Here is an 18,154-nt window from a genome sequence, read left to right as displayed (position 1 = left end):
CTTTCCTCATCTGTAAAATGAGCTGGAGAAGGAAATGACAAACCACTCTGATGTAGGAGGCCAAAAAAAAAGGGTTAACAGAAAAACCTAATATCCAAGCTCTAATTCAGATATTAGCTCCAAAAGGGAGTCAGACCCCAATTAATGGATAACTTACAAGTCAGGATGCTAGGTTATCGGACTCACAGTGATCAGTACCTATAACGGGACCATAAAGGGTCGGGTCATATAACAATAAGACACAAGACAGGGTATAGAAATTCTAATGAAAAATGAAGATGTTTTGAAACTAGCCATGGGAATCAGAAAGAGACATGCGCAGAAAAGGCCAAATTTGTCCCCAGATTCACCTTATGACGCGTAAACCCCCAAAACATACCTCCACTGGAAAAGGTACGTGCCTCAGGGGTTGGCTTAGTACCCCAGGAACTCCAAATTAGGATAGGCCCTCCCCTGTACCTCCCCAAGGTGGAGATTATTATAATGACACTGATAATCAATTTATCCATACTATAAATATATCTGTCTTTCTTTTCTTTATTCAAGAGATACCTTTCCACTATTCTGGTTCTCTCCCTGTGGTCACCCACAGTATTTCAATAAAACTTCGGAAACTGAGTCACTGAGTCTTGTCATTCTTTTGGGATGACTCACAATCAATTTGACCCCAAATTCCATCCCACATCAACTCTAGTATCTTTGTCAAGAAACTCCTAAGTGGGGCCATGAAGAGTTGGACATAACTAAAACACCCAACAACATAACAAAAATGCTGGAGGAGAACCAAGGGAGAGCAGTGTCCTGCAGAAAATAAAAGGATATCAAGGAGAAGAGGGCGATCAACAGCATCAAAGGATGAGGAATGAGGAGAGGTCATTGGGTTTGGTGATTAAGAGATCAATGGTAGGGGCAGCTAGGTGGCTCAGTGGATAAAGCACCAGCCCTGGATTCAGGAGGACCTGAGTTCAAATCTGGCCTCAGATACTTGACACTTACTAGCTGTGTGACCCTGGGCAAGTCACTTAACCCTCATTGCCCTGCAAAAAAAAAAGAGAGATCAATGGTATCTTGAACAGAACTGCTTTAGTTGAATGGTGAGGGTGGAGGCTAATCTGCTGAGGGTTGGAAAGAAGGTAGGAGTAGCAGAAAGGGAGGCACCCGACCAGAGGGGTAACCATGGTTGGCCAAAGTGAAGAACTTTTAAAGAATGAGGGAGACTTGGGCATTTGGACAACAGCAGAGAAAGAGACAGTCAATAGAGATTGAAGATTGGAGAGAGAGAAGAGGCAGCTACTTGTGTTCCTTCAGGGGGTACATAGAGGCAAAAATGGAGTTTTAGAAGCAAATCCCCAGGGCGTATTTTGATAAGTGTGCCCCACCCATTAGAAATCTGATCCCATCTGGTTTGGGATGATTGAGGCTGTCCCAAGCAAAACTCCTGACTGCAGCCCAAAGCAGATTAAAATGTAATAGGGGGGCAGCTAGGTGGAACAGTGGATAAAGCACAGGCCCTGGATTCAGGAGGACCTGAGTTCAAATCTGACCTCACATACTTGACACTTACTGGCTGTGTGACCCTGGGCAATTCACTTAACTCTCATTGCCCCACCAAAAAAAAATGTAATAGAGAAATGTTTAACATAATAAATAAAAATACAACACAGTATAGATAATGTTAATTTTTGGGTTTTAACGTCAATCTGCAGGGAGGCATTTCTATTTGAGTTTGACATTGCTAGAGAGCTCTCTATATGTAGGAATATATAATATATACATACATATGTATATGTAGTTATATATTTCTGATCATTTCTAGATTATTCATTTTGTTAATTTTTTTGGATTGATAGCTTTTGCTTTTATATCTTTTGGTTTTTTGTTGTTTTTTTAGTGAGGCAAGTGGGGTTAAGTCACTTAAGTGACTTGCCAGGGTCACACAGCTAGTAAGTGTTAAGTGTCTGAGGCTGGATTTGAACTCAGGTCCTCCTGACTCCAGGGCCGGTGCTCTATCCACTGCGCCACCTAGCTGCTCCCTATATCTTTTTTTATTTCCCAAGGAGAAGTCTGTTTTTCCCCTAGCCAATTAGGAAGGAAGGAAGCAAATATCTATTGATCACTCACTATGTGAAAGGATTTGCCAAACATTCTACAGATATTGCCTCATTTGAATCCTCACAACAATCCTGGGAGGGAGATGCTACTATGATCCTCATTTTACAGTTAAAGAAACTGAGGCAAACAGGATTAAGTGATTTGTCCAGGGTCTATTAACTAATAAATATGTGAGACGGGCTTTAAATTCAGGAGGATGAGTCTTTTTTAATACAGGCCCAGCACTCTATATGCTGTACTGCTTAATAAGTATCTGTTGGTTGATTGAAGTAAGGAAATTACATGGGAGGGGGTGAGGAATGCCACTATATAATGTTCCCTTAATGGAATTATCTACTTAGTTTACATTTTATAGCTCTTAAAGGTTTATTTATTTATTTATTTTTGGTGAGGCAATTGGGGTTAAGTGACTTGACTAGGGTCACACAGCTAAAAATTGTTAAGTGTCTGAGGCTGGATTTGAACTCAGGTCCTCCTGAATCCAAGGCCAGTGCTCTATCCACTGCACCACCTGACTGCCCCTTAAAGATTTATTTAAAAAATAGATTTAGGAATATTTTTAAAATATAGTAATTAAACTAGGAAAAACAAAAAGGAATTTGAAAAAGTTGAAAAATTATTAAAAGAAATAAAATTCTTAACCAAAAAGGACATTTTCATATAAATGAATATGTATGGGGTAGCTAGGTGGCACAGTGGATAGAGCACCAGCCCTGGAGTCAGGAGTACCTGAGTTCAAATCTGGCCTCAGACACTTAATACTTACTAGCTGTGTGACCCTGGGCAAGTCACTTAACCCCAATTGCTTCACTAAAAAAAAAAATAAATGAATGAATATGTACAATAGTCCTCTATGTTGAGGATAACAGCAGATATGCCTCTGGAAGTACCTATTTGGGAGAATGCACCAAGTAAAGCTTGGAGACCAGTGTATCAGTCTAAGAAGAACCCAGGTTTGGGTTCAGGGAAAATGGCGGTAGGCTTACTCTTTTGTTTTTGTTTTTTTGTTTTTGCAGGGCAATGAGGGTTAAGTGACTTGCCCAGGGTCACATCGCTAGTAAGTGTTAAGTGTCTGATGCTGGATTTGAACTGAGGTACTCCTGAATCCAGGGCCGGTGCTTTAACCACTTCACCATCTAGCTGCCCCTGTAGGCTCACTCTTAATGAGATTATCAAGGCTCCTGAGAGTGCTTCCTGCTACAAAGGGGTGAATCCTTTGCTCATAATCATTGTGCAGGGGCCAGGGTTCCCAGACCATGGCAGAAGCTAAGGCGTGGTCAGCATGTAATACAATACTCTAGCTTCCAGGCACAGAAGCCTGATTTTTTTTGTGAGTGGTTACCTCCCAGCTTCCACTATCTTTAGAGCCCTTGGGCAGATGCCTCTTGGGTAACTGCTTTTCTAATCCCACCTCCCAGAGGCCAAGGAGATCTCTATGAAACCCATTTATTTATTTATTTATTTTTAAATTTTTTTTTTTTAGTGAGGCAATTGGGGTTAAGTGACTTGCCCAGGGTCACACAGCTAGTAAGTGTTAAGTGTCTGAGGTCAGATTTGAACTCAGGTACTCCTGACTCCAGGGCTGCTGCTCTATCCACTGCGCCACCTAGCTGCCCCAAAACCCATTTATTTTTAAGAATTTAGCAACTCAGCAACAAGCACATATTGATAGGTGTGGTGCTTACATAAATAGCAAATAGGCATTTATCAGAAAATAAAAAGTAATGAATTTTTCTTCAAAGGATTTTATTAAAATAAAATGCAAAGTAGAAAAATATTTACTGAAGAGATTTCATATATGCATATGCATGTAGATATTACTCAAAATATTAAGGCTGAGGGCTTAGTAATAACCAGTTACCAGGGGCATGGCCCCCTGGTGTCCTTATCAAGGAAAGATTAGCCACAGCTGTGAAAAGCTCAGCATCCTTTGATATCCCATATGCCTTGGGACTTCACCTTATTGTCACCCCAGGTCTCTCTGGAGAATGGAGCCATAAACTCCAAACCCTCCATTTCAGGAGGACACCCAGCTCAGAACGTTTCATTCCTCACTTGATGCTACTACTTTGGGACTTCTCTGATTTTTCTATCATGCTCCCTAGGATATTTTCCAGTCCCCCCACCTTGCCTCCACCCTACCTTTCAGCTTCCTTTCCCATGTTATCTTCCCTCACTAGATTGTAAGATCTCTGAAGGCAGGGAGTGCCTTTTGTTGTTGTTGTTGTTGTGTTGTTTCCTCAGCTCTCTGCACAGTGCTTTGCACATAGTAGGCTCTTAATGTTTGTTGATTGATTGTATGAATGGAACAAGCATAGGTGAAAGTGGGAGAAAAGAGAGTCGACAGACAAGTAAGGAGAGTGTCTTAGGGGAGGGGATGTCAATAGTGTCAAATTGTTGTTTGTCCTTCATTATCCAAGAGGACCACAACATTGGGTGATGTCATGACTTGCACTGTATTGGACTTAAGTGAGGAAGGACTCAAGCTCACCCACCTCACTTTGTCCTCTAGAGCCATCTGGGTCCAGTGACAACTGGAGATGACCCTGGTTGTTTGAGGCAATTGGGGTTAAGTGACTTGCCCAGGGTCACACAGCTATTACGTGTTTGAGGTGAGATTTGAATTCAGGTCCTCCCAGCTTCAGGTGGTGCTCTATCCACTGCACCACATAGCTGCTAATGAACATCAGTGTCAAATATGGCAGAAGAGAAGACAAGGATGAATACACATCTGATTCAGCCATAGAATTTGTGGTTTACTACTGAGTTGGGTAAAAGGGGCAGCCTGGTGATGTTGCAGTGGGTAGAGCACTGGGCCTGGAGTCAGGAAGACCCGAGTTCAAATTCCACCTCACGTACTAATTGTGTGACCTTAGCCAAGCCACTTAACTGTTTGCCTCAGTTTCCTCATCTGTTAAATGAGTAGGCTGATCTAGATAGCCTCTGAGGCACTTGCAGCTCTAAATGTACAAAGCCACCAATCACCCTACCTGAATCAGGGAAACAGCAGCTCAGATTTCAGGGTTCTAAAAAACAAAATGGTGTTTTCAAAAAGATTGGTTCTTTTAGGTGCCTCTATTGGAATAAAAAGTTGGGGGGAGCACAAAAATGTGTGGGAGTATTTATCTATATGTCTTTGGTCGTGCTTCTTGAAGCATCGTATCATACTGCAGTGGAAAAAAGATAGGTCTGGCTGAGGATCTGAATTCCGGACTCCCCTCAGGTCCAGAAGTTGTTTTTTCTGTCACTTGGGGCAAGTCCAGTCTTGGTCTTCCTCTTTGTCAAATGGAAGCTATTGAATTTGGGCATCTCTAAGCTCCTTCCTGGTTCTCATAATCTGTGATTCTCAGAAAGTTGCATTGTGAGTTCTCCGAGTCAGTGTTCTTCCTGGGGCACTTTTTATTACCTGAAAAACCAGAGGGCCCAAAATAGGTGACTACAGGCTCTGGAATGTCTCACTACTCCACCCAGGACACCTGGTCAATGACGGGGTATTTCCACACACACGCACACACACCCCGCAAAGCTCTCTGGACTGAAACAACTTTCCAACAGAGAGAGGAGGATCAAGCTTGGGTCTTAATGAAGACAATAAAGACCTTCTTTTTCAAAGCCTTGGATGCTTTTGGCTTGGATTTCTACCCAATCCTTAGCTAATCCTGTTTTTGGCTTAATGATATTTGCTACCAGCTAGATTGCCCACACACTATACTTACACAATGTGTGATACCCTATGCATTTGTCGAGGGCCAGAGAGTCCGGTGTTTGATCATTAACCAGACTTAGAAGCGTTCTTTGTTATGCCTTGGAATTCATCATAATTATTGGCTGGTTTTTCCCACTGGTGGTTTTTTTTTTCTTAAATAAGAATGTTGCAAGTTTCTGTTTGTTCTTCCAAGACTGAACAGCAGCCATTATTTGGGCATAAAGAGGTGACATCCTTCCACGAAAGAGAAGGCTATTATTTATAACTATCACTGTTTCTCAAATTGTATAGGGTTGTCTTTGGACAATTACAGTTTTGTACATATGGACAGACAGTGTATACAATTGGGCAAAGGAACATCCATAGGTGCTTTAAAGTTTGCAAAGTGTTCTCTTCACAGCCCTTGTGAGATAGACATTGGTTTATTATCTCCATTTTGCAAAGAAGGAAACTGAGTCTCAGAAATGTGGATTTACTTGGACAGGATCACAGGAACTACTAAGTTCCAAGTCAATAAGCATTTATTAAGCACCTCCTATGTGTCAGGCACTGTGCCAAGTACTTTGGATACAAAGAAAGTCAAAAAACAATTCTTGTTCTCCAGGAGCTCACAGTCTAAGGGTAGCCAGGCTTTCTGAATCCAAGGACAAAAGTCCCTCTACTTTATCGCTTTGCCTAAAACCGGAGGCCTGGGATTTTCTGCCTGGAATGCTTATTCAGGTTTCTTTGATGGAGGTGAGGGGAGAGACCTCCAATAGAGTGTTGCTCCTTCCAAGTTTTTTTTGTTTGTTGTTTGTTTGTTTTTGGTGCATCCATATAAGTGAAGCATCCCTGGAATAGCCTCCTGGGACTGTGGCTGCAGGTCCAGTCTTTTCAGAAGTCAACCCCCTAAATGGGAGGGAGGGAGGGTTGAAATTTGGCTTTAAGGGGTGGAATTTTTTGAATGGAAAACAACTTCCAAACAACTTTGCTCCCTTTGCAATGATTCTATTGATGAAAGAAGCATTAAACCCCCCAAACAAACCTAAAGAATAGAATTGCCTTGTTCAGTTGTTTCAGTCAAGTCTGACTCATTTGGGGTTTTTCTTGGCAGAGATACTGGAGCCATTGGCTTCTCTAGCTCATTTGACAGATAAGGAAACAGGCAGGCAGGGTTAAATGACTTGCCTAGGGTCACACAGCAAGGAAGTATTTGAGGCTGGACTTGAATCTAGGTCTTCAAGATTCCAGTCCTGGTGCTCTTTGCATGATGGTACCACCTAGCTCCCCCTTAGTATTAGATATTTAAATGTATAATTTTATGGTGCTGGAACTGCAGCTGTGTTTGTAACTAGTCCTTTTGGTTCCGATCTCCTCTTGGGAGCTACGTATCCTAGCTGTGTGACCCTGGGCAAGTCATTTAATCCTGTTTGCCTCAGTTTCCTCATCTATCAAATGAGCTGGAAAAGGAAATGGCAAACCACTCCAGTCTCTTTGCCAAGAAAACCCCATATAGGGTCACAGAATTGGACACTGCTGAACAACTTTGCTTTCAAATCCAAAGCTGAGACTATAGAAACAAAAGTAGTAGGGAAGGAGAAAACTTACCTTTCCCTGGCTTGTTAAACTTATCCAGCCCCTTGCCTCTCTCTCAAGCTTTTTCCCTTCTCACTTAGAGGTGATTTTCTTTAAGATTTTTTTGAACTTCTTTTTGAGTTCACCTGGGCATCTACCTGTTGGAACTAGACCCAACTTGTCATGTGATGACAGTAATAATATTTATAATAAACATTTACAGGTTTAAAAAAAAAAGGTTTGCTATTTACCGCTTATTATATTTATGGTTTAATATTAAAATCTAAAGCACCTGGGCCTCCCTTTTCTTGTTTGTAAAATGGGAATGGCTCTTCCCTGTTGGCCTTCATCATCTCTAAGTCTGTCTCTACTAATAGCCATTGGGTTACAGTTGGAAGGAAACGTAGAACTCATCCAGTCCACTTAATTCCTTTTAGAGGAGGTAATTGGGACCCAGAGGGAAAGTAACCTGCCCCAGCAATAGTGGATAAACATTTATTGAGAACTGGGAGACACAGAGAGGCAAAAACAAGGGCTGGCCTCAGGGCGCTTACGATCTAATTCGGGAAGTTAATGTGCAAAAAGCTAGATACAAATTATGTCTACCTACACACACATATATACACATAAATGCACACACACACAAACATATAAAAACTTTATGACCTTGCTCCAATTCATCATATATTTATTTTTATATTACATATATAACATAAATTTATATTCGTTATACATAAATGCATATGATAATTTGGAAGGTCATAAAAGTAATAAGTAGCAGAGTCTGAATTTGAACTCACAGCGTTAGGGGTTTGGTGGGGGAGGGGAAGGTGTTTAGTGCCAGCAAGCCTAGCCACAGGTGCTTACCACAGAGCAGGGAGGGAGGGAGGGGGAGGGGTCAAGGGCAGGGGAGTTACTAGACCATAAGGCCGAAATGCGCACGCGCAGTCACTGAGGCTGAGCTCCTGGGCTAGTAAGCATTTGTCCTCTGGGACCGGTATTAGTCCCTCCCCCACCTCCCATTTCGACTTTTTTCTGCGTGAGTTCCTCAAGCCTCGCGAGAGTTGACTGCCCACAGCTAAGATGCCTGCTAGTGCGCTTTGCCCTTGGGTGGGAGGCTTCCCATCCCAGAGAAGGATCACGGCGAGTCCCCAAGGTGCAGTTTTCCCTCGCCACTGTCAGACAGCCTGTCTTCAGGTGGCAGAGGACCGAGGGGCCCGCCACCACGCTAAGCTCCGGCCCCTAGTCCGGTTCCCACTCCTTCATCTTCGCTGCCCTTAAGCAACATGGCGGCTTGCGCCTCTCGGCGCGCCCCACCCCCCGGCCAGTATGGCGCCTGGGCAGTCCGCCCCGCGCCCCGCCCCGCCCCGGCCTCTTTTTGCCCACACCCAATAGGGCCCCCGCGGCGTCGGTCACGTGGGCCTGGGAGTACGGCGCGGGAGAGGGGCCGGGCGGCGGGCTAGTGCAGGGTGCGCGCTCCCGCGGCCGGCCGTCCGTCCGTCCCGCGGGTAGGTCTCCGTCAGAGTCACTATGGCGGCCGGGGCCGGGGCCGGGGCCGGGGTCGGGGCCGGGGCGGGGGCGGGCAGGGCCGGCGGGGCGGCGGGGGGCGCCTGACGGGCCGGGAGGGCGGGCGGCGCCTGACGGCGGCCGGTCGCGGTTCTTGTCGCCCGCAGGTCGGAAAGTTTGGCGGCGGTGCCGCGTGAGCCGGGGCGGGCGGCCGGAGAGGGCCCGCAGGCCAGCCTTCGAGGCGGAGAGAGAGGCGAGAGGAGCGGCGAGCAGGGGGCCGGCCGCCGAGCCCAGCCCCTCCCAGCCCGTGCTCGGGCCCCCACGCGCCGCCGCGGACACGCGGGAGCCCAGCCCGGGCCGTCCCCGACAAGCGATGCGCGGCCCCCGCTAGCGCGAGCCCTGCCGGAGCGAGGGAGCGAGCGAGGCGGCAGCCCACGAGCGGGAGAGGCGGCGGCAGCCCACGGGAGGGGGGGACCCCGCTGCCTGCGGCAGGGCCGCCGCGCGAGGCCCCCTCCCACCCGGCGCGTGCCCCCGAGTGGCTCCCGGAGCGGCCGCGGGTGAATGCGGGACACCCCCTCCGGGCCGCCCGCCGGGAGTCTCCTCCAATGTGGTTGGAGCCCCTGGGTGCTGAGCCCCAGGGGGATGGAGTGAGGGGGGCCCCCCACGCGCGCTCGTGCTGCCGCTGCGGGGCCCCGCACCCTGGCCATGCCCGGACTGCTCCCACACTGCTGACTGGCGCCGACCCCGACCCGCGATCGGGGCCGATGCTGTCTCGGCCGTGATCGCAGCCGGTTTGGGGGTGGGCAGGGACACGCGTGGCGTGGACGGGGCCGTGCCCAGCAGCGTGGCTCAGGAGGAGCTCCTCTTCGGACCCGGGCCTGGTCGGAGCGGGCTCCCCGAGCTGTCCTCAATGCCTTCGGCCCTGGCCATCTTCACTTGCCGCCCCAACTCGCACCCGTTCCAGGAGCGCCATGTCTACCTGGACGAACCCATCAAGATCGGGCGCTCGGTGGCCCGGTGCCGGCCCGCGCAGAACAACGCCACCTTCGACTGCAAGGTGCTGTCCAGGAACCACGCGCTGGTCTGGTTCGACCACAAGACGGGCAAGGTAATGAATGGGCGCCGGCGAGGCCGGGGGGACGATGGGACCCCCTGAGCCGGCCCGGCCCGCCAGCTTGAGGGGCACCCAGGCCGTGGTCATCGCGGCCGAATTGAGCCGGAATCCAGGTTCTTTCACCTTCACACTCACTTCGTGGGGTCTGTTCTGTTGAGAGAGAGAGAGAACTGCTGGGAGTTGGCAGGAATCGGGTTCGAATCCTGCTTCTGACACACTTGTGCGCTGGGCAGCCTGATAAGCCTGAAAGTTACCTGACCCAGGGCTGGCTCCCTGGCACTGGCAGAGGGAGCTTCCCATTGGAGTTTGTGGAGCCAGTGAGCCTGCCCATGCAGTGACAGGTCTGGACCAATGAGCAGCCCCGGGCCTGAGACATTTCACTTTGGACAGCCTAGTCACTTGGTCCCAGCTGTTTTTGTAAGTTTGTCCCAAGGCCCTCAGAGTTGACACGAGTCCAACCTAAGCTTTTCTAAGAGGATTTAGAAATCTAGGACTAGTGCAGTAATGTGAAAAGGCCATTCTGGAAGAAAAGGGGAGAAAGTTCTCTGGATTCTCTGATTCTGAAATTGTGGTATTGCACAAGCCAAAATAGTCCTCAGGTGCCCGCCGCCGCCGATGCCCATGCACTGGGGGAGAGCAGAGAGATGCACTGGCATTTCCTCGGAGAATAGCAGCACCCTGCCTTACCTGGGGGGTGTGTTGCTCTTCTCTCCTCTCTGAAAGTGCAGACTTCCTGGAACCCAGTGAAGCATGGGAGGAACTCTTAGGGCTCTCACAGTCAGCTCTTTCCTATTTACTTCTCATTGGGTGTTGGGTTCGCCTTGGCTGCAGGTGACCAGGTGGACTTGATACGCTCTGTGAGATACTCAGGTGGACGTTTTAAACACCACTTTTAATTTTGGGGGGAAAATAGGAATTGGTAACAAGAAGGGATCCTTTGTAGGGCTGTGTAGAGATAACATCCCAGTGGCTTAGTTGAAGATGACTAAGGCTGTAACAGAAGTGGGCGGTTTTTGGCATGGAAATCAGATGACATGTTAAAAATTTGTACAAAACGTCTTCTTGAAAGCTCTTCAACCACAGTTACTTTTTAAAATGAAACAATTGGGCTATTGCTAATAGTCTTCCTTTTCCCACTACCTAAAAGAGAATAAGTAAAGAAGATTAGCTCTTTGTTAATAGGGTGCTAGGTTGGCAGGATCAATCCATAGTACCCTGGCTGATGAGATTTAACCACATGGAAATAGTCTAGTTTAGCTGGTGGTCATTTGGAATTTTGGAATTTAGAGTTGCGTAGGGTAGAGAGATCAGCTAAATGGCCATCGGCTAGTGTTTGATGTTCTTGTGAGAAGTGTCCAGTGTGAGAAATCTTTTATTACCTTTATTTCGCTCACTCCCCCAAGGACAAGTTCCCACTATCATTTAATTTGCACCGAGCCACTTAAAGGGGAAATAGCCAATTTAATTTATATACTTGTCCCTGAAAGTCCAGAGGACTTTGCATCCTATCTCATGGAAACAAACGCTGAGGAACTGTCCAGCTTCTTTGGTTATCCTGTACTCTGCAAAGGTACAAGAAGTTGGAGGCAAACCTCTGGAACCTAGAGTATCTCTGGTTGGAAGATATTAGGGGCCTGGCTTCACATCCTGCCTCCTGACACACTGGGCCCCTTTTCCTAATCTGTCCCTCCCAACTCTAGAGTTTTTAGACCTATCAAACCTAATAATAGTAGTAAAGACATTTATATAGCACTTCACAGGTATCTCAGGTTATCTTCAGTGGTCCTCGGAGGTAGGGCTGTTGTTACCTCCATTTTGCAGATGAGAAAACTGAGGCAGAGTTTAAATGACTTACCCAGGTTCACAAAGCTAGAAAGCACGAGGCTGAATTTGAACACAGGGCTTTCGGACTGCCGCTCTTGTACTCTATTCATTGCACCATCCAGCTCCCTCTTTTACTTTCCCTGTGTGATCTTAACCTACCTAACCTGGGCCTCAGCTTAGTCATTTGTAAAATGGGAGAGTTGGACTTGATCATCTGATGAGGGGCTTTCAGTATTTGATCCTCGAGGCCAAAGGGAGCCCTTTCAGGTTACTTTGACAGCTGGTGTGGAGGCCAGGAGACCAACCTGTTTAGTTTATTGCAGCTGTCCCAGGTCAAGACAGTGAAGGCCTGAACCAGCATGGGGGTGGTGTCAGGAGACAAGGGGGCATATGCCTGGGATATTGGGAGGGTAAAGTGAAAAGGATCTGGCCCCTGGATATAGGGCGTGAGAGAGAAGGGGGAGCACTTGAGGATGATGCCCAGCTTGTGAGCCTGGGCCTCTGGGATGAGGGTGGTGCCCTCAGCCATAATGGGGAAGGCAGAGAGAGAGGAGAGTTTGGGGGAAGAACGTGAGCTCCCCTCACGCTAGCTTGAGATGGTCTGTGAATCATCCCTCGGAGATGGCCAGTTGGCAGGATTCGACTTTGCAGGTTAGGAGAGAGGCCAGGGCTGCACAAGGAGATCTGGGAATCTGAGCTAATGAGGAAACAGACCTAGAGCCATAGTCACCCAGTCAGTTACTATGTGAGGCAGGATATGAATCCGGGTCCTCCCGACTCATGTCCAGCTGTCCGTCTGCTGTGTCCTGCTTTCCGTTATGTGTCAGCTGCCCCAAGACTGACTTTTGAATCCGAGCTCCCAGCGGGCACCCAGTGGCCCCTTTAAGTCAGGCTTGCACCGAATGGGCTGTGATAGATGGTGCTGACAGAAGACAAAGATGAAATGGAGAGTGAGCTCAGAGAGATGACCAACCTAGCACTTTCCAAGTCTGCCGCCCCAGGCCTTGTTTCAGTGCTGGCCCAGGGTTTCTGGTGGAGGCCGGGGCTGGCCTTGGGGCCCAGTCACGAGAAGTGGACTGCCTCTCATGGTGGGTGTGCCCTGGGGACCCCGATTGTGGGGAGGAGCCGGCGGGCAGGGGCCTTCATTCTGCCACCTTTGTGCCCTGCAGTGTCCCACCGAGTGGGTGTGGTGGCCCACAGAGCGCTAGCAGTAAGTTCTCCAGGTATGTCCTGGGGAGTCAGTGGCACAAGCATTTATTAAACACCAACTCCATTCTCTTGTTCTGCTCTGTGCCCACACAGTGATTTGGGAAAGAGCAGGGGACTCAGGAGGGGGGGCCTGAACTGAGCTGGGAAGGAAGCTGGGGATGAGGGGGGAGCCAGCCAGCAAAGCCGTCCCCAAGGCGTGGCAGGAGCTGGGCGAGGAAGGGCCCTCTGTGCCAAGCTGAGGAGGGGCAGGGCAGCCACAGAAGCTTGTGGCTGAGGGGCAGCCTCCCCTGAGCCTCGGCTCGTGCCCTCCCTTCCCAGGCCGGCCTCTGCTCATCTGGATGGTGTGCGCTTAGCTATGATGGCCTGGTCTTCCCAGGTGGGTGGGAGCTCCTTGGGCTGGGTAGTTTTGGGGCCTCCAGAATGTGCTTTAGGGAGCTTCTTGAGGTCATTCTGGGAGCATGGATGAGACCAGGGAGATATTGGAATCAGACCAAGAAGCGTCCAGTAGAGAGAGGAGATGAGGGAGTGTGCAGCAAAAGAAGGGGCCAGGTGTCAGGTGTTGTAGTGACGATAGCTCTCCCGAGTGGGTGGGAAGAGGGTGACAAAGAATCAAGATCCGGGGGCGACTCCAGCTCTGGAACCCGGGGGATGGAAGCCGGCGACGATGGAAAGGGGGCGCTGTCGAGAGAACCTGCGCAGATTGTAGGAGGGAGGGTCAGGAGGGGATAGCTGAGGGCCAGCGGAGCTCAGGAGGAAGACAGCAGCTGGATATATAAGCTGGAGGCTCATCTACAGAGACATAGTTGACCCCGTGGAAGCTGACACTGTCCCTGAGAGGTGGTTCAGAGGGCCCAGGACAGAGGCTTGGAAAAAGATCTGTGATTAAGGGTAGGGGCAGGGAAGTGGTCTAGGAAGGAGACTTTGAGGGAGAGGAGAATGTCCAGATGGGTGGGTCAGTGGTGTTGGAAGCCACAGAAGTTGGATAATGTGGGGGAGGGGTGGGTGACCTGACACAATCAGCGTTAAGGAAGGTGAGGTGGAGTGAGCATGATCCGCTGGGGTCCTCTGGGGCTGTGGTATTGGTGCACAAGGAAAGGAAGAGACATGAGTGATGGACAGGGCGGCTGAGCAGGTGGACTGTGGGAGTCAGAAGTAACCACTTCAACTGTTTGAGTCTTCATGGCCAGAGGTGGATGGATGGGTGAGTGTTAGCATTAGGTATGTTTTAGGAAATTGAGAGTTTAAGCAGTGGTAAATGAAGAACAGCTTTAAAGCCTGGGCTCCTTTTCCATTTAAATTTTTTTTGGGGGGGGGGAGGCAATTGGGGTTAAGTGACTTGCGCAGGGTCACACAGCTAGTAAGTGTCAAGTGTCTGAGGTTGGACTTGAACTCAGGTGCGCCTGACTCCAGGATCGGTGCTCTTCTGCGCCATCTAGCTGCCCCTCCATTTAATTTTAAATTACATCTCAGGACAATGAAAAAGAAAATGTTATAAAAGGATAAATTCTTTCAATCAGTTTAGAGAAAGAACCCTGCAAATACTAAACAAGTTTCTTTTTTTCCTCTTTTGGAATTTTTGTCTTGATAATACAGTAGTTTGGGTTGGTTTTTTTCCCTCTGACTGCCTGCCTCTTTAAAGGGATAAATCTAGGACTGGCCCTGTTTTTATTGATAGAGGGAACACCTGAATAAGGAAACTCCCCTTTCCCCATGCAGGTCAGCACCTCTTAGTTGCTTAGAGCCAACGCATCAAACACGGGCCCCAAACAGCCCCAAGTGTGGCTGGAGCCAGAGTGACCAGTGATTGTGCAATATTTAACAAAATAAATCAAACCCAGTAAAACATAGATGCTGTTAATAACACATGATATTCTCTGTCAATACTCAGCCTGCAGGGATCCTCTTGTATGGATTAATGGCTCCTTTTAAAATTTTGTTTGACACTCCTGGCCTAGAGCCGGGAGAGGTTAAGTGACTTCCTTCTCCAGGGTCACACAGATGGGATGGAAGTGCCTGAGGTGGCTCTTGAACCCAGGTTTTCATGGCTCTAAAGCCAGCTCTCTAGCCACTGTGCCATGCAGATTCTCGAAAGAAAGTGACACTTCTGTCTAGGTCTCTTTAAAGTGACCATGGTAGCCGGGAGATTGATGTTCTCCATGTGAATTCCTTCACATCCATTTCAGATGAGGAAAAAAGGAATGGCAGCATTTATTTATCTTCTATGACTCTTCTAACCCCTGTGGGTTTGTGAGTTTGGGACCTAAAGCAGACAGGCTCTTAGAATAATCTTACATAGCACCAGATCTATTTTTTTTTACCATTCAGTTCTATTCAAATAAGTTTTATTGATGAATTAAAAAAAATATGTCAAATCATTCTGAATATTAGTCCTCCCCCTGCCTAAGGCCTCTCCCTTCATTAGCCCTCCCTGTAATATGGAAGACAATTGTCACAGTGACTGGCCCAAAGTGTATTCAACATCTCTGCTGAAATGGCGATGCTTTTGACACATCTGTTTTTCCAATTAGTCATTAGAATTACTCAGGCCTGTGTAATTTTCAAAGTTGTTTTTCACCTATGGGCATTTTTCTACACCAGACCTGTGAGGAGGGCAGGGCAGGTACTAGTTGGATTTTACACTTAAGGGAAAAGTGACTTGTTTGAGATTAGTGGCAGCATCAGATTGAGATCTGGGTCTTCTGAAGAAGCCTTAAAGTAGTCCTCCAGGCTTCCTTCTTAGATAGTTTATTGCTGACTACACATTTTATGACTTTTTGGTAAAATATCTCAAGAGTTTTCATGAAAATAATGAATTGTTTTTGGAGTTTTAATCTCTAGCTGTTTCTAGTGACCTTCTGCTATCTTTTATTGTAATCTAAACCATGGCTTTGTGGACACAACCAAAATGTCATGATGGATTTGCCAAGATATTTAATTATTTCTGGGTCAGCTCACATTTTTGGCTAATGCTGTTGCCTCTCCTAAAGGTAACTTAAGGCTCCTTTTTTTTTCTTGGCAGGTATTTCAGCAACTGACCTAGGTTTGGGGGTGTGTACTTATAAAATGAGACATTGAATATCAGACATTTGTCTGACATTGACTTTTTTTTTTGGTGAGGCAGTTGGGGTTAAGTGACTTGCCCGGGGTCACACAGCTAGTAAGTGTCAAGTGTCTGAGGCTGGATTTGAACTCAGGTCCTCCTGAATCCAGGGCCAGTGCTCTATCCACTGCGCCATCTAGCTGCCCCGACATTGACATTTTTTAATCTTTAAAACGAAAACTTTTTTTTAAAGGTATAGCAGCTAGGTGGTAGAGATCTGAGTTCAAATCTTGTCTCAAACACTAGCTTTGTGACCCCGGACAAGTCATTTAACCTCTATATTTCCTTCAGTTCTTTATTTGTAAAATGGGGACACATTGGAGAAGGAAATGGCAAACTACTTTAGTATCTTTGCCAAGAAAACCCCATGGACAAATCCATGGGATCACATAGAGTCAGACAGAATAGAAATAACTGAACAACAATTAATTACATATAAACTTTAGAATGTGGTATAACTAGTTTTTGGTTTTTCTATAAGGTTGATTGTTAAATATGCTAACTTTGGTTTAGACTTTATTGAAAACATGACTAGATGTTTAAAGATTTAAACATTTTTAGGATCCTTTAGGCAGGTATTTTTATTTAAATTTGTAACTACATATTGTGGCTTTTGATGCCGAATGGTTATAATTTGTAATGTAAAGGCTATAGTTTAATGTATTTTGTAGGTTCTGTGTGAGGAAGGACTAGGCTAGGAGTCAGAAGATTGGTTTCTAGTCTACTGTTCTGTCACAGATTAGCTGTGTGACCTTGAACAAGTCACCTGTCTAAGCTTAATTTTCCTCACCTTTAAAACAAGGGGGTTATCTTAGAACATTCTGCAAATCTATGGCAAATATATCTGAAATGCTTCTATTTAATAGAATTCACTGAAGCTGGTTGTATAGAATTTTTTTCTGTATATTATAGTAGAGGAACTCAGCATATTTATTTATATGTAAACTTTCTCCATTGTAGGTTAGAAAAATGGACAGATATGGTAAGAAGGATTTTTTGGGGGGGGATATAGGGATTTAATACACATTTCAAACACTCTCTGTTTTGCGTTATGCTTTTTAATATTCCTGGAGGTTTTCCTTTTAGGATCTCTTTCAGGTGGTGATCGGTGGATTTTTTCAATTTCTATTTTAGCTTCTACTTCTAGAATATCAGGGCAATTTTCCCTCACAATCCCTTGGAGGATGGTGTCTAAACTCTTGTTTTGGTCATGGTTTTCAGGTAGTCCAATGATTTTCAAATTCTCTCTCCTAGATTTATTTTCTAGGTCAGCTGTTTTTCCAAGGAGATATTTCACATTGCCCTCTATTTTTTCATTCCATTGGATTTGCTTTACTGTGTCTTGGTTTCTCATAAGGTCACTAGCTTCCATTTGTTCAATCCTAATTCTTAGGCAATTATTTTCAGCAGACAGTTTTTTAATCTCCTTTGCGTTATGCTTTTTAAAAGTGAGAAACCAATTCTCTGTCAAGCTTAAGGTACTATATACAGGTTATGATGAACAGGATACTATCAGAAAAACCTGGAAAGACCTACATGAACTGAAGCAGAGTGAAATGTACTGTATACAAAATAACAGCAATAGTGGGGGATGATCTGCTGGGAAGCATGTGGTTATTTTCAGCAAGGCAATGATCCAATATAACCCTGAAAGACTTATGAAGATTGCAGCCCATCTGCAGAGAAAGAACTGATAGTATCTGAAAACAGATGGAAACACATTAAAAAAAATTTTTTTTTCATTTCCTCTTTGACAATTCCTTTATCTGAAGTTTTGGGTTTTTTTGACTGTTTTCTCTCACAACTAGCTAATATGGGAATTTTTCCATGAATACTCATGTATAACATATTTTGAATTGCTTGAGTTCTTGTGGGTGGGGGGTAGGAATGGAGGGGGGAAGAGAAGTTGGAACACAAAGTTTAAAAAAAAGTCAGAAACCTGTTCATTCACTGTGACTCTGAGATCGCACTGATAGGCAAACATCTCAAGGACAACATAGATGGAAAGTCAAATGCCATTGACATAAAA

The 18,154-nt window shown here is 46.4% G+C and overlaps 1 protein-coding gene across 6 annotated transcripts in view; it reads left to right on the top strand.

Annotated features, from left to right (window-relative positions):
- Nucleotides 1-9,568: 9,568 nt before the first annotated feature.
- LOC122741032 (sarcolemma associated protein) overlaps nt 9,569-18,154 on the top strand; it is a 140,782-nt gene continuing 132,196 nt past the window's right edge. The window contains exon 1 of one of the 6 annotated variants that reach the window (XM_043984076.1): nt 9,569-9,986. In XM_043984076.1, coding sequence (XP_043840011.1) covers nt 9,789-9,986 — 198 coding nt within the window. In that variant the 5' untranslated portion in view covers nt 9,569-9,788. The remainder of the gene's footprint in view (nt 9,987-18,154) is intronic. The other 5 variants (XM_043984103.1, XM_043984086.1, XM_043984068.1 and 2 more) reach the window with 5 other exon arrangements.

Source organism: Dromiciops gliroides, chromosome 1, assembly GCF_019393635.1.
Source record: "Dromiciops gliroides isolate mDroGli1 chromosome 1, mDroGli1.pri, whole genome shotgun sequence".
Classification (NCBI taxonomy): Eukaryota; Metazoa; Chordata; class Mammalia; order Microbiotheria; family Microbiotheriidae; genus Dromiciops; species Dromiciops gliroides.
Note: the sequence above shows the minus strand (reverse complement) of the source record. Positions and strands in the feature narration are given on the sequence as shown.